Source organism: Nesoenas mayeri (genome assembly GCF_963082525.1).
Source record: "Nesoenas mayeri genome assembly, chromosome: 5".
NCBI classification, from domain to species: Eukaryota; Metazoa; Chordata; class Aves; order Columbiformes; family Columbidae; genus Nesoenas; species Nesoenas mayeri.
In genome coordinates, this window is record NC_137548.1 from 58,925,236 (window position 1) to 58,940,051 (window position 14,816).

General features: G+C 38.9%; 1 protein-coding gene across 2 annotated transcripts in view; it reads right to left on the minus strand.

Moving 5' to 3' along the window:
• GALNT18 (polypeptide N-acetylgalactosaminyltransferase 18) overlaps window positions 1-14,816 on the minus strand; it is a gene marked incomplete at both ends in the record, with an annotated part of 236,302 nt that overhangs the window by 110,162 nt on the left and 111,324 nt on the right. For both annotated transcript variants that reach the window (XM_080345458.1, XM_080345457.1), the window contains one exon: window positions 11,368-11,560. In XM_080345458.1, coding sequence (XP_080201584.1) covers window positions 11,368-11,560 — 193 coding nt within the window. The remainder of the gene's footprint in view (window positions 1-11,367; window positions 11,561-14,816) is intronic.

Sequence of the window (14,816 nt, forward strand, 5' to 3'; positions counted from 1 at the left end):
TGCAATGTTTCTGAACAACAATCAATTCTACCTTTTTTTCTCAGATCTGAGACTATTTACTAGGATGAAATCAGGTTACAAGCTGACCCACGTATCATTTCTGCGTAGGCTCTGTAGATGGAAATGATTGATAGTAACACTCTTCTCTGCCTCCTGACAACACCGGAGCGTCTGAGGTTCTCTGAGCACGCCCAGGAATTCCTGGAAGCTGCGAACAGCATTTCTAACATCTGCCCGTCAGCACACAGAAAGCAGCAATGGATTCAGAGTTTTCAAACCATGCTTGAATATGACTCCTTAATTAAATTTGTTCTTCAGTTTGAAGACAAAGCATAGCATTTTTTATTATTATTATTTTGTGTTTTAATCTGTATAGTCAATAAATGTGGGTAAGTATTGCAAAAGCATTCCTCTTCACATGGTGGATGTTGCACAAAAATTAAGTTCAATCCAGGTGGCAAATTTACATGTATGTTTTAAAGTGTTTGAAAAGAGTCAGTGCACAGGACATATGATATTCAAAAGCACTGAGAGACACATAATATTCAAATTCAGCTGGCCAATCTGGTTTTCTCAATTCAGTCACTAGTTTTAAATTGATGGAAATCACATTACAGAAGTTATTTTACACTTCAGGTACTTTTCTCTCTGTCACCATGTGAAATTCTATAGACATGTAAAACAGAAAACTGAGTCTTGAAAACGTGATGACAACAGTTTCAGTCTTGAAAGGTGTATGCTATACTTTTTTTTAATAAGCTGGTTCATTCACCTTGCAGAAACAAACAGGGAACATGTTCACAAAGATCCACAGCTTTTTGTGTGGCATCAATACAACAGAGAAACAACTAAAATGGTGTTTGGATTTACTGATTCCCACTTGTAGCTTGATCTTTTGGCTGCATAACAAATCAAAACTTACTTTCCAAAATCAGTTTATATTTCTATTGGTGTGTCACTCCCCCGTTCTGGCTGGTAGGAGAGCTTTCAGCTTTCAGCATCAGACTGAAAAGTCATCTTTGAAGCTTTCATGAGACCTAAAAGCACATAACTTTTTTTTTTGACAGCAGATCAAATGTAACAACAGCTTGTGAAAGTGTAATTGTCTCATTGATAATAAATTGCTCCCTTTTTTTTTCTTTAAAGTGAACACCAAGTCATTAAAGATGTCTTGTAAAAAAATTTCACTGCTCTGTGAATATCAGATTCTCATAAATGTGGATGTCTTTTATACCCAGCCTTTATAAGCAGGGGCACTCATGATTCTTACTGGTTTCAGGGAGTTTTTCTGGGAATCAAGATTTTCTAAGAAGGACTTATCAACAGATTCACAAATCAAGTCTCAATAAAAATGTAAATACTGCTGTCGTGGTTGAGACGGACAAACGACATAGACCAAGTTCTTCCAGGATGAAAGTAGTAGATGCCATTTATTGCCACAAGTGCATTTTTATACAGTTTTACCAATTCATGTGTCTCTTCACTATTGGTTACAAGTTACAGCAGTAACATCTCATTGGCTATTTTTGCTATCATCAGTGTTACTCTTCTACTCCCTTCTCTCTCATGGGTACATCCTTAACATCTCCAGATACTCCTTTACTCCCATCTTTCTCACGTGTAGGCCTTCATATCTTCAAGGTTAATTTCTGTTCCCATGCCCTCCGTCACGGAATCCAGAGACCCACCGTAGTCCCACATATTGCATCTTTCAGTGGAGTGATATGTAACCTGCAAAGTTCACAGCTGCTGTGGAGCACATGTAGCAGACAGGAAAGGAGAAGATTTCCCCTTGAAGCACCGAAGGCGCTCTGCGTTCATCAGAGCCTAGAGCCTACTTTCCTAGAGATAGGAACCTGAGTGCTTTTCATTCAAAATAAAACACTACAACAAGAGGCAGACGGAGCTGGGTTTTCTGCCACAAGACCACCAGTGCAAGGTAGCACTAGTTTTCTTTTAGCCAGTAGTTCAGGAGTTAGAACCTTCAACCAGAACAGAAGGAGCATGAATTCGGTCTTCTCTGATCCAGCCAGAGCGCCTTCTAACTACTTGCCAGTGCAATGTGATTGTTTTCAGTCCCTCTTTTCAGAGTCATTTTACTTTCTATGGAGCAATTCAATGTACACTAAGTTGGAGTGATACCAAGTAAGCCTCTCAAGCTTTGCATTAAAGGCAAATTCCCTGGAGGAAGGACCTGTACGGCAGTATCCATTCCAATGGATGCTCATGCATTTTAAACCCTGGACTTCACTCTTTATGGTTATGTCCAGTCTTCTAGATTATAATGCCATGGTAACTGTTTTGATCACTTTTTTCTTTCTTTTGCAAATCAATATTTATTGTTTTCATCTAAGAAATGCTACTTGGGTTGAAAGAATAAAGGCACCTTAGAGAACCTTGGTCTCAGGTGTAAGGGCACTTTATTGGGAAGCAATATAGAGCCATTAAATGGTTGAGGTTGGAATGGACTTCTGGAGGTCATCTTGTCCAACCCCCTGCTCAAGCAGGGTCACCTAAAGCTGGCTGCCCAGCATCCTATCCAGACAGCTTTTGGGTGTCTCCAAAGATGGAGACTCTACCACCTCTCTGGGCAACCTTTGCCACTGCTCAGTCACCCTCGCAGTAAAGAAGTGCTTCAGTTTGTGCCCATGGCCTCTGGCCCTGCCACTGGGTACCACTGAAAAGAGCCTGGCCCCATCCTCTTTGCACTTTCCCTTCATATATTTATAGATATTGATGACATCCACTGTGACCTTCCTCTTCTCTCAACTGAACAGTCCCAACTCTATATACACACATACGGTTTCAAATCTTCTTAAGGAGAAAAGACTGTTCTCCACACCTGCCTTCTGTACCCTAGAGTGAGTATTTTAATGTCTGAAATCATTCATTAAAGAAAGGTCATCCTCTGTGGTGAACAATCTCTTAAAGCACTGCTTTAAAACGCTGCCCAGATGGCTGAGTAGGTGCAGCAGGCGCAAACTGGCTTGGGTTCAGCATGGGCAAACCTGAGGTGAACCTTGGACAAATGTGAATTTTAGGTGCCACCAGTGTTAGGTGGCATCTGAAAATAGGATATTCAAGGTTTATATTATATTATATTCCAGGCTCACAGTGTCTGGGAGGCTTCTGTACGTATGAACATGCTACAGTTTTTAAATACTAACCCTCCCCATTTCCCAAGAGATGCTAAAAGCGTTACAGATCCAGCTCCTTGAAGAACAGGCCTGGTACACAGTGTATGTGCATATGTATGCCATGCTGCATCGACCAAAAATATTCCATATGCAATCTAGATAAGATTACTCAGTGGATGTAATCTCTTACATGCAAGTTATATGTAAAAATCTGCATGGCTATAATGAGAAATCACTAACAAAATTCTAGTCTCCTGTACACCTTTATAAAGCAAGCACATTTCTGATGTAAAAATTGAAATATCATGCAAGCTTTGAAAGTCTGGCTTCAAATGAACTATGAATGAGTTAATAGGCTTAAATATTAGCCTGTAAAGCCTGTTATTTTAGTGATACACTTGCAGCCAAAATGCATAGAGATATAAAATGGTCCAGCAAACAAAAGTACAGCCAGTCTCCCTTTTAGCTGTCTATCTTAGGCATAGGAAGATAATATATTTGTTATCCTCAGACATAACAATGTACAAAGAAGGTAAAAACAAAACTCTCCAAAAATGATACGATATGTCACCTATTGGACAAACAGTAGCACAGTGATTTTGGAGAATATTTTAAATGGCAAAGAAAATACACTGAAAATAGTTAAAAGAAGTTGCTTCCTTAAAAAAATGTATTTTTTATCCTCTGTTAATTAAGCTAAGGTTGACATATACATTAATTATACTTTTGTAAGAAATTAGTGACAAACTATATTGCAAAAGTGTTCCAGATGACCAAACTAATCCCCAAAACACTGCTGCCCTACCAGAAATGCATGCATAAACTGAAATGTTCCAACAGAATTTCTGTTTCTGGCATGTGTTCCATCCATTTAAAGGAAATTATTTGTATTGTTTTTCCTACCTGCATTCATTTACATCTCTTCAATTTACATCACACTGAACGAGATTTTGCATTGTCTGGCACCTTGTGCAAGACAAGAGCAAAATGTTTAATGCCGCGAATGTCATTTGATTCCCTTTTTACTACATTACACATTAAAAGATAACTACATACAAGAGAATAGAATTAAGCTCTTGTTGTGTCTAATTTCTTTAGTCTTTTCAAATGAATTCTTTTTCAATTAGGGTACATTCCTAAATTGAGTTCAAGTTTTCTTTTTTCTATTCAGACTTGTTTATCGTCTATACTTCCAGCTTGAATTAATTTCTTTTTCAATGCATGTAGAGCTTTTAAAAAGTGAATTTTCCTGCCTACACTGTTTTTCATATCAGATGACAACAATAAAAATTACTTACTTTTCCTACTTCTTGTTTTTAATTCAAACAAATCAGAATTCAACCCATACACCTCAGACCATGCACAGAACGCAGAGCACTTGTGCAGTTTCACAAGTACATCTGTTTTCCTCTTTATGCCAAGTTTTACGAGGCGTAAAATTCCACAATTCTAAGAATGAACAAGAAATAGCTACAGAGAAAGTGTGCACGTGTATGAGAGATACACTGAAGGGGGGAAAAGGGAGGAAATTGTATGGATCAAAATCTTAGCTCCATTAAGCCCTAAGCCCTGGACCGTTGCGTGGCAACTGGCAATGCACAAGTTTCAATGACAGCTCTGCCTTGGACACATCCAGGGGCTTGGACAGGACCCCCAAACTGCCCCTTTGCAAAGTGAGGCACTCGCTACAAAACCAAATCCAAAGTATAGAGTATGTTTCAGTATTATGAATAAGTGATTTTTAAATATAAATTCTAAATATTATTTTGAGTTACAATAACGAGTACCATCCCAATGTAGCTAAAAAATTACCTCTAGCAACCTACTCCACTAAATTACATTGGGCTAATAACACTAAAGTAACGGTTGTCATGGTTACCAGAAATTTAGAGAAACTCCTGGTGTTCTATTTGAAGCACAACTCTGGGAAATGGAGGACAGCACACATTATGAATCTTTCCAATATTTGTCCACAAGAAAATGATATTCCTCTAGAATAGATGCATTGTGATAAGACAATTAAGTCAGTCACATTAAAATTAGTTCAGCGTAATCATGAAGTAAGAACAAAGAATGATTTCCTGCATTAATAACTTATCTGAGACCTTCTACAAATATATATATAAAAATTACTTAAAATAATTATTTTCTATAATTTATGAGAACCTTTCATGAAGAGTTGCATGGATATTGCAGCCAACAATGGCAACAGAACAGATTTTTTATTTTATTCACTAAATTAAGTCATCTATTCTACCATCTATTCATCTAGTATAGTACTCAAACATTTGGGGTTTTGTTTTAAGAGTGTATGTGGGAAGGTGCTTTAGTTCTAACAGAACAAAAATTTCTCAGAAGCATAAGCAGAACCAGAATTGAACTTTCTTCAAGATCTGGTAACATTTTGTCATCAGCCAAAATTGCAAATGGAAGTTCAAGATGTATGGGAGGAATAAATGAAATAAATAAGACTAAAACTCTTGCAAAAGAACTTAGTATTGTAAGAATTTCAGCTCAACTATTTATGTCAACAATTTCATTTTGTGATCATTCTTAATTTTTCCTTTCACTACTCTTAAGTGTTAACTGAACTATGCTAATAAGGCTGCCACTGAACAACATATAAAAAGGGCTTTTTTCCTGATCTCTGAGGGTTACAATCTATTATTACAGAACTACAGTCAGCAAGACAGTAATTCTGTTGCAAATTTAGAAATCTTTCTTTGTGGTCATCATCTTCTATTACAAAGGAGTAAAGGCAGGCACACAATCACGTAAGGAATTGGAATACAGAGTTACCATATAAGCAAGCATGTTTGTTTGTTTGTTTTATTTCTGGCATCAATCCCTAAAAACAAACAAAAAATTCATAATAAAGAAAGATTAGATAACAGGAAAGGAACTTGATACATATGCAGATAAGTTCCAAAAAGTTCTTGGTCTCCTAAGCATCTTACAGCATAGATTTAACTGTAACAGACTGATTCCCCGCTCTTCTTAATAAAAGCTATTCATGTCAGTAAAATTACATAATAAAGGTCCATTTTATTTTTGGTACTTAAAAGTGAGACCTTTCTCTGAATAAAGCAATCAGAACAGTAAGCTGGGAGTTGATGATTTCAATAAAACTCATTTTCAGATGAACATGAGAAGAATTCTGTATAGCTATTTGGCCAAAAATTGTTAGCCTCTCACAGCATTATGCCACGGATTATTCTAAGTACGTTTTAGTGTAAATGTATGCCAAGTGAAAGAACATTCACATGTTATGACACATTAATAAGAGACTGAGAGAGAGAAAATGAGAGTGAGTGAGAGCGCGCACATCACCGCATCGCAGCTTCTTTCCGTTAAAGGAGACAAGGGGGAAAATCAAAACCAACATGCATACATTGTTATTACCCTGGGTTATTATAGCAGCTTGGACTGCCGCTGATTTGGCATCACCGCTAGTGATGTTAAATACACCTAGAGCAGCCGTTTGAGGAGATACATTCAGACAGGACAAACTGCAGCACCAAGCAGAATCACGGAGGGCGGCCACTCAGGCAGCACCCACCACAAGCAAAAGTGAGACAAGAGAATCAAAGGTAGAGAGACGATTACATGAGAGCAGGAAATATGACAGAATTAAACATTAGATATTTTAAAAGTATGCAGAATAATTTGGTAATTTTAGGACTTCTGTCCAAAACAATACAATAGGTGAAGTACCATGCTTTTGTGCGCTCTTTTCCTTTGAAACATCAGATACAACATGTAATATTTATGCTATCTTTCATGAGCAGAAACAAAAGAACCCAAACATGGGGCCACATCCATACCTAACACAAGCCCAGCAAAACAGAATGGTTTCACAAGTGCATGTGGACACAAACACTTGTGGAATGCAAGTCTGTAGGACCTGGCTTTTGGGAACAAGCAGAGCTAATGTGCAAATGCCAACCTGAACCTCACAGGTTTGAGACAACATTTTGCTTACATCAGTTTTAATAAAGTAAAACCTACAGGTTTATACAAGTCTGACATTTTGCACACTACATCCAGGACTGCATATACCACCACGACACTGATGGACATTTTGGACAGACGTACATACATAAATAGCTTTTCTCCTAAAACGCATCACTCTCCTCAACCAGACATTCCTAATTTTTCTTCCTTGTAGTTGTATCTGTATTCAGTGGATATCCCATCTGCTCTGTTTGTGCCCACTTTAACACAAACGTAATTTTGCTGCTCTTCAAGGCTTCTACCATTGTTCTTTGCTGAATTGAGCCTCAAAGTAATACAGTTTGGGACTAGTGAACTGTTTGAAACAAGCAGGACTTACAAAACAGCCAAAGCTTTTCTCTGCACAGGAAACAGGACGTCTCCTCTGCACTTGTCTGGATGCCAAATAGCACTGACTCAGCTGGGAAAAGGGCAAACCTGCTACAAGCCAAATGCTATACCATACTATTTAACGATCTCCAAAGAAGGAAAAACATTTGAGCTTTAAATGCTTCTTTTTTCCCCTCCACCCTTCCTGCCTTTGCTTCTTCACACAAATACTGTTTCTGCTAATGCAAGTTTGGCTGGTTGCAGTTATACTGACTGAAAAGTTGTTTTATGCTTACTGGTCAGCTCCTTCATCTCATAGAGCCTACGCAGGAGCAAAACCCTGCAGAATCGTTCCTTAGCTGGGGTCCTGCTGCACATCTCTTTTCCCACTACCCCTCACTCTCTCATCACATAAAAGAAGAAGAATGTTATCTCTCTTTCCCACATGTCCTTCTGCACACTGGATCAGGCGACAAAAAATTTACAAGCAAACAAAGTAGAATCCTAAGTGCATCCACTCAAAGGAGATCTGGTACCCAGCTTTGGGATCCCTAAACAACCTACATTTTAATAATGTCTTTCTATGTGAGCTTGTTCAGTGTTTCACTCATGACAAGCTTTGTGGGTACTGCCTGCCCTACTTAAAGTAACGAGCACAGCAGAATTACAAGTAACACAGAAGTATTATCCTGGTCCTGCACACAGTAAGGGCAACACTGGCTTCCTCGATGCTTCCAAGCTCATTGGAGCCAGTAGTTATCTGTTAGTCTGTGATGGAGATAGTTTGCAGGCTAACAGAAGTACATAAGGGTGGTAAACAGCAGAGCACCCAATTTCAGCAGCAGAAAATAAATGGAGGCCTTGGGAGAGAGAATATAAGCAATACTCCATAATACTCCTTGTACTATCTACTACGTACTGCAAAAACAGAGCCTACTTCAGGATGTGATGATTACTTCAGGAGACCAGGACATCCAGAGGAGTTATTTATTATAACCTGTATCATAACAGATTATTTTGGACTGTGCTAGCACAAATATTCACAGGGAAAGGTAAACAAATTCTGAACATTCTGCCACAGGACATGAGGCTCATGGCTGTACAGAGGGTTAGAAACTATTCCACAGCACCTAAAACACGAGAAGGTCCCACTTCAAAGTGTGACAACTGCCACAGCCTGACCCAGCTGCAATCTGCTGCATGTTTCCATCTGACTCACGGTCATTTTTTCCAGAGAAGCCAGAGCTCAGGGGCTTCAGCAGAGTCCACCGCCCTAAATACTAAGGGTGGTCTCCCACCTCTACACACCACCCACACTGGAGGACTGGGCAAGGCCGAATATTTGCCTTCTCCTCCACATGTGTTGTGGCTCAGAAATTTCTAATTGTCCTCCAGTTTTCTCATGGTATTAAATGTTGGTAATATCAACCCTAGAAAATCCTCTACACTATAACAGGGTTATTACATATGTGGAGTGGCCTTTCTTCACTGCAGAACCTTGCAAAGAAATGCTGAGCTCCTCTGCTAAGTTATTTTGCTGTGAATTCTCAGAGCACTGCAGGCACAAAGAAGGTCAAGTCCGAGTGATACCAGTATGATATAAAAGGGGCCACTACCACCACACACCCTCGGCAGCTCACTTAATTCTCCCAGTCTCAGCTGGGGAAAACCATGTATGGATTATATTAGACTTCGGTTATATGTATATTTCTGCTGTCTTTCCAACTTCCTATACTTTAATATGATAGGTGATGGGTACAGGTGACAGGCCACAACTGAGCCCAGACATTCATATGAACTCCCTTCCTTCAGCTTCCTGCTCACAAGCCTTTGCCCACACTGACTCTGGCTAAATCCAGGCTCATGAGCTTGGTTAGGCTCAGGCTAACTCTGTCCAGGGCTGCTGTGGTACCTCTGCCTCTGTGCTTCTGTGTATTCGTAGTCAGAACAGGAACACCACAGCCGACTTAGGTCCAGCAAAGTTGATTAACTCTGTCTCCATGGCACTTTCTGTGTGTGCTCTCTTCCAACCACTCCATCCTCGGCTTTCACGCTATGCTGCTTGAGCACAGTATCTGCCCATGGATAATTTAAATACATCTATACAGACTCTGGAAGTGACAAATGCAATTTGCTTTAAAACTAGGTGGTACAAATCCTAAAAATTGATTATTGTAAGTGGAAAACATACTCTTGCAGGTTTTCTTCCCTACAATAGCCACGTGTGTGCTCTCACACAAATGACAATTTGCGTATAAAGAGTAGGAATTCTTTTTTCAGCAATATGACTTTCAGAATATCCTGCAGCTCTGTACTCCACAGGGTGCCGTATATACAGCAGTGTACGTGCTACCTGACAACACACTGCATTTCCCTCAGTGTCAGAATTTACTGCATTTCAGTGTCAGGCTACCTACTTGCTCCTGAACCATGACAAAGGTGTGGGGGGGAAATATTGTCCTGAGCTACTATTACTAAGCCTTTATTTTTTATGCATGCATTCATAAACATATTATAATGTCTAATATGTTTTTGGCAGACAGTTAACTAAGGATCAAACATTTCACAGCAATCAGGATCACAATTTGTTTCTAACTGGAGTTTCCTTTAAGATCCCAACTCTTAATTTATTTCTTTCAGCTACAGTAACATTCATTTTCTGTCTTTTTAATTTTTAAAACCCATAGTTATAAAAAATTCAGATTGATATCATTCAGGAGAGTAATTTCAAAAGAGATATAAGAACAGACATATTTCTGTCATTGATGTCTTGTTAGTTACAGAAGATTTGTTTTTCCTCTAAACTAGTTTATAACTAAAAAAGATCGTCCCTATAGAGAGTGCTAAGCCTATTTAACCAAATAGAAATATAATTGCATGTACCTCGATTTCCTTAAAGTCATTATTTCAGCAAATCCACAACATAAATATTTCTAAAATGTACTATATAATAATATATAGCATAAATATATTTAAAATTGCTAAACTGTTGCCTGGAATGGCATTCATATGTTTTCACTAATATCAGACAACTTCATACAGGGTAAATTGTACTGCTTACAGCTTCAACTATTAAAACATTTGGCTAAATAAGTTAATAAGGTCACATCTGGATTGCTTTTGGAATTGGCAAGGAACTAAGAAGCCTTTCACATCTTGGTTACTGGTTCAATTCAAAAGTACCCATGATGTTTATTTAAAGATTTATTTTTTTTATGACCTTCAAAAAAGCAGTTTTCTCTCCACCAGTTTCCTCATCCCCAGAGCTGTTCAAAGGATCAAATGAATAACCAGTGCTGAAGAAAAAGTTGAGCATTAACTGTCTCTGTGAATGGTCCTACCAGAACAGCCCTCAAGTGCACTAAAGGGAGGGCTGTTCATTCCCTTGGGCCCATCCATCTCACCAAGACATTGTGGAATAACACTGGACATATTTACCCTGCTGACCTGAATGCTTCCCAGCAGAGAACAGCCCAGCCAAGGAGGCTCCATGGGCTTTCAGCTGGTACACACTGCTTGACTAAATTACATACTTCACCTGTTGACTGATCTTTATCAGCCAGTTCTGGGCTTTCAGAAAGAGCAACTCTCATTTTATTCCTATCTTAGTCAGATCTTGTGATAAAACTAAAATTTAACATAACAAGTTTATTCTTTTGGCAATAAACCACTTGCTATGTAATGTAAATTGTAGGTGAGATTAAAGTTCCAAATGATCTTGGGGAACGTTTAACCGATACTTCGTGGGAGTTTAATAGGACTTAATCTGGGCACTGCAGTGTTTCAGGAGACACTTGAAGCTTCCAGCCTTCTATGTGATCACGCAACACAAGACTTCCAGGTGAAGAACAGCTAATGGACTCTACAACTCAGGCCCAGCAACGCTGGGTTGAACCGCAGCACTCACCCATTGGGCCTGAGGTCAGGCAGGGGCCGGTCCAGCGGCAAGCGATCGCTCAGGTAAGCGTTGTAGCCGTAATACTGGAATTGTTTGAGGGCGATGCGTCTGTTTTCAGGACTGAGATCCTGGCCCCAGTGAGCAAAGAGCGATGAGTCAGTGAACGCTTCTGCAGGATTTTCTTCAGGTTTTGGTGGAGCTTCTACAAAAGAAAAAAAGAAACAAGTTTAGACTTTCATTCCAACGGGCACTAGGGTACGTTACTTTAGGGATGGCAGTATGTAGGTCTTCACATAACATGCCCTCACATTCCTCTTCTGGCAGTGTAAATAGTAGTACCTAAGGCTCAAAATTTAATATTCAAAATACAGTTAGTTAAAAACAATGCTTTTCTGTCACAATCAGACTAAAAGCTGGGACTGATAAGTCTAAATGAATTAAATTTCAAAAGGATCCTTATCAGACAATAAGAATGTTATTTTGTTTTTATATACAAAGATGAAATATTTTATTTCAGCCTGAATTATCTTTGTAGAAAAATATTAAAATTTTGAAGGCGAAAAACAAAGACAAAGGAAGAAAGAGTCTGTACTGAACACGCAACATCTGTCTGCAGAATAAGTTCTTTGAAAGTACAGACTTAACATGGATAAAAAATTCACTGCACTTTGCATCCATGTTTAAATAGCAAACCAGTTTCAGTCACACAATGTTTTTATGGTCCAGTTTATGAATCCAGCCTATTTGAGTTTTTAGTCCATATGTAGGTGTGTGCAATGATGCTACCAGGATAGACATTTTGTAATATTTCTGTCATTATAAAATGTTTTTTTTCACAAGGCCACATCTCTGGCGTCTGTAGCAAATAAAGAAGATGGGAAGAGCTCCAGTACAATGAAATCACAGCATTTGTCCTCAGTATTTAGTTGCCCAAGAGAGTTGTTCAAGGTGACTCGTAAGGTTTTCTGTAACAGCCCCATCTCACCCCTCCAACCAGCTCTTCAGTGACTAAACAATCTAACCCAGAGAACCCCTCATCCCTGTAAACACTTTATGATATACAGTACTCTAATAAAGAAAGATCAAATGCCTTATTTGACCCTGATTCGTCATCATAAACTAGTGACTCACCAAGAAAAAAATATCATTTTCTAGAAGTTCTAATTATTTATGAACAGTCTCCACATCCATTAACAACTAACCAACTAAATAAAGACTCTTGTTTCTGAAGAGCTGCACTCACAAACCTGTTTGGCCACAGATTTAAAAAAATAAAAGTGAATCTTTGGGGAAATCTTGAAATATGTCCAATAGGCAGAAACTATAACTGTGTCCAAAGTCCTCCTGAGTGCCCACACAGTCACCTACAGACCTGAGAGATGCTTACGTGGAAACATCTAAAGAGAACAATTTAGGTACCAGCAGTGTGTACGACCAGAATTCTGACTCCCAAAGAATACCAGGAAGCACATTATTTGATCTTTTACTAAAAAGAACCCAAACATAAATTGAGATTAAGTTGTTTGATTCGTTCAAGATGTTTCCCTTTACCTCCGACAATACTGAAAGGAAACCAGTGACACTTCCTCACATTACGTTACAACCTCTGTAAATATGTCACGTCTCTTGACTTGTCAAAGTACAGCCTCCCTGCCTGAATCCTGGAAACGGCTCCAGTTCTTCTCAGAAGAAAGCCAGCCAAGCCCTCAAACAAGGAACCTACGCTGACAGGCCCTGCTACCACACAGATAAATGTGATAGAGTGGAGCTTGTGAGTTTACATACAATTCTGCAATGGAAAATAAGAAAGCTTGATAAATTCAGATCATTTTAGAAGGTCCTAACTTGAGAAAGTCAGAATAGTTTTTAAATACCAGTCCAAAAATCACAGCAATGGGAAAAGTCACAGGCATCTCTATCTGTTGTCTGACAACTACATGATCTCCACAAAAATAATGTGAATTTACTCAAAGAATCTCACAAACTTTTTTCATATCATAAGAGATGATCTAGATCACGTACGCTCCTGATCCCAGCCCTTATAAATTAACGTTGCTCAGGACTTTTCAAGAACATGTACAATCATGCTGACCAAGAAAACTATGCAGGTATTTGCTCAACCTGTTGTGTGTTACATTAATCTGGACTTCTCCAAATCAAGCACACTTTCCCTGAATGTTTTAACTTTTATATTTATTACAATACTTATGGCAGAAGACTGTAGGGCCCACTCACATGCAAACAGCACACCAATGCATGAAGACATCTGAATAAAAATAAGACTCCTGGTGAGAACAGTGCATGCATATGCCTTTGTAACTACAGGCAGCTCCAATGATAATTTTCCATGGATGAAAAGCTACCCCAGAAACAACTGCCTTCACAAAATCACACTCACACAGGCATCTATTGGATTTTATCTAATGATTTTGTGAGCAAGAGTATTTCCTGAAGTGATCTATGAATCTCTTGCTGCTTTGTGATTGAAAAAGCACTCAAAAATCCTGACTGTATCTGCAAGACTAAGATTTTCCAGCAACAGATATCTGTGAATTTAGTTTACAAGCTCTAATAAGCCACTTGCCAAATGCAGCCATTTTTTTTTAATACTAAGCAAACATGTTATTTCAATACGTTATTCTATGGGAAAAAGCATTAGCTAGAACTTTCAATTACAATTTCAATAAATGGAATTAAGCACACATCTCCGATGACAAACTCTTTCTTCCCTTTATTTGGCTGAAAACCCTTGGGGAAAACAGTCTTTCACAAGAAATGAAAACAATTATTATAAGACCATCAGCTGCCATTCAGCTAGTCAACAAGTGTATTTCATGCCTTAGTCCCTGAAAACAGATCTTGGCCTGAAGTCTCATAGCCTGTTCTTACCACGTGCTTCTACAACAGCAGAATGATCATGGGATACTAAAGCTCAAAGGTGAACCAGTAAGTAGTACTGCCTCAAGCAATACAAAGGTAAGCACATTTATCTGCTCAGTTATTACTAAAAAGGAAAGATCAGTTCCATTTTTCCTGTGGGAAGAAAGCTCACCATCCACAGCACAGTGCTGCAAATGTTAACGTGGAGTCTTCTCTAGATCAACTTTACACACCATGCAAAGAGCAGCACTGTACACAGGCACGAGGCTATTATTAACTCTTAGCAGACCGACACTTTGCCATTAAATCGACTGGTACTGGAGACAAATCACACAGATGCCAGCTGGTTGTCCACCTGGGCTGAGGAGTCTCCTTTCAGAAGGCTGGCTGGCCATGGCAGCACCGTGGGCTTGGTCACACAGTGCTTACCCGAGTCAAAAAACCTCACAGCTTGTTTTCTCTAAGCATCTACGTGTCTTTAGCTCATGCTTTCTGGATCATGTTTAATAGTTATGCAAATAACCTTAATCTAAAATCTATCGCTTCAACTGATCTCACTGACTGCAGCCTCCAACATG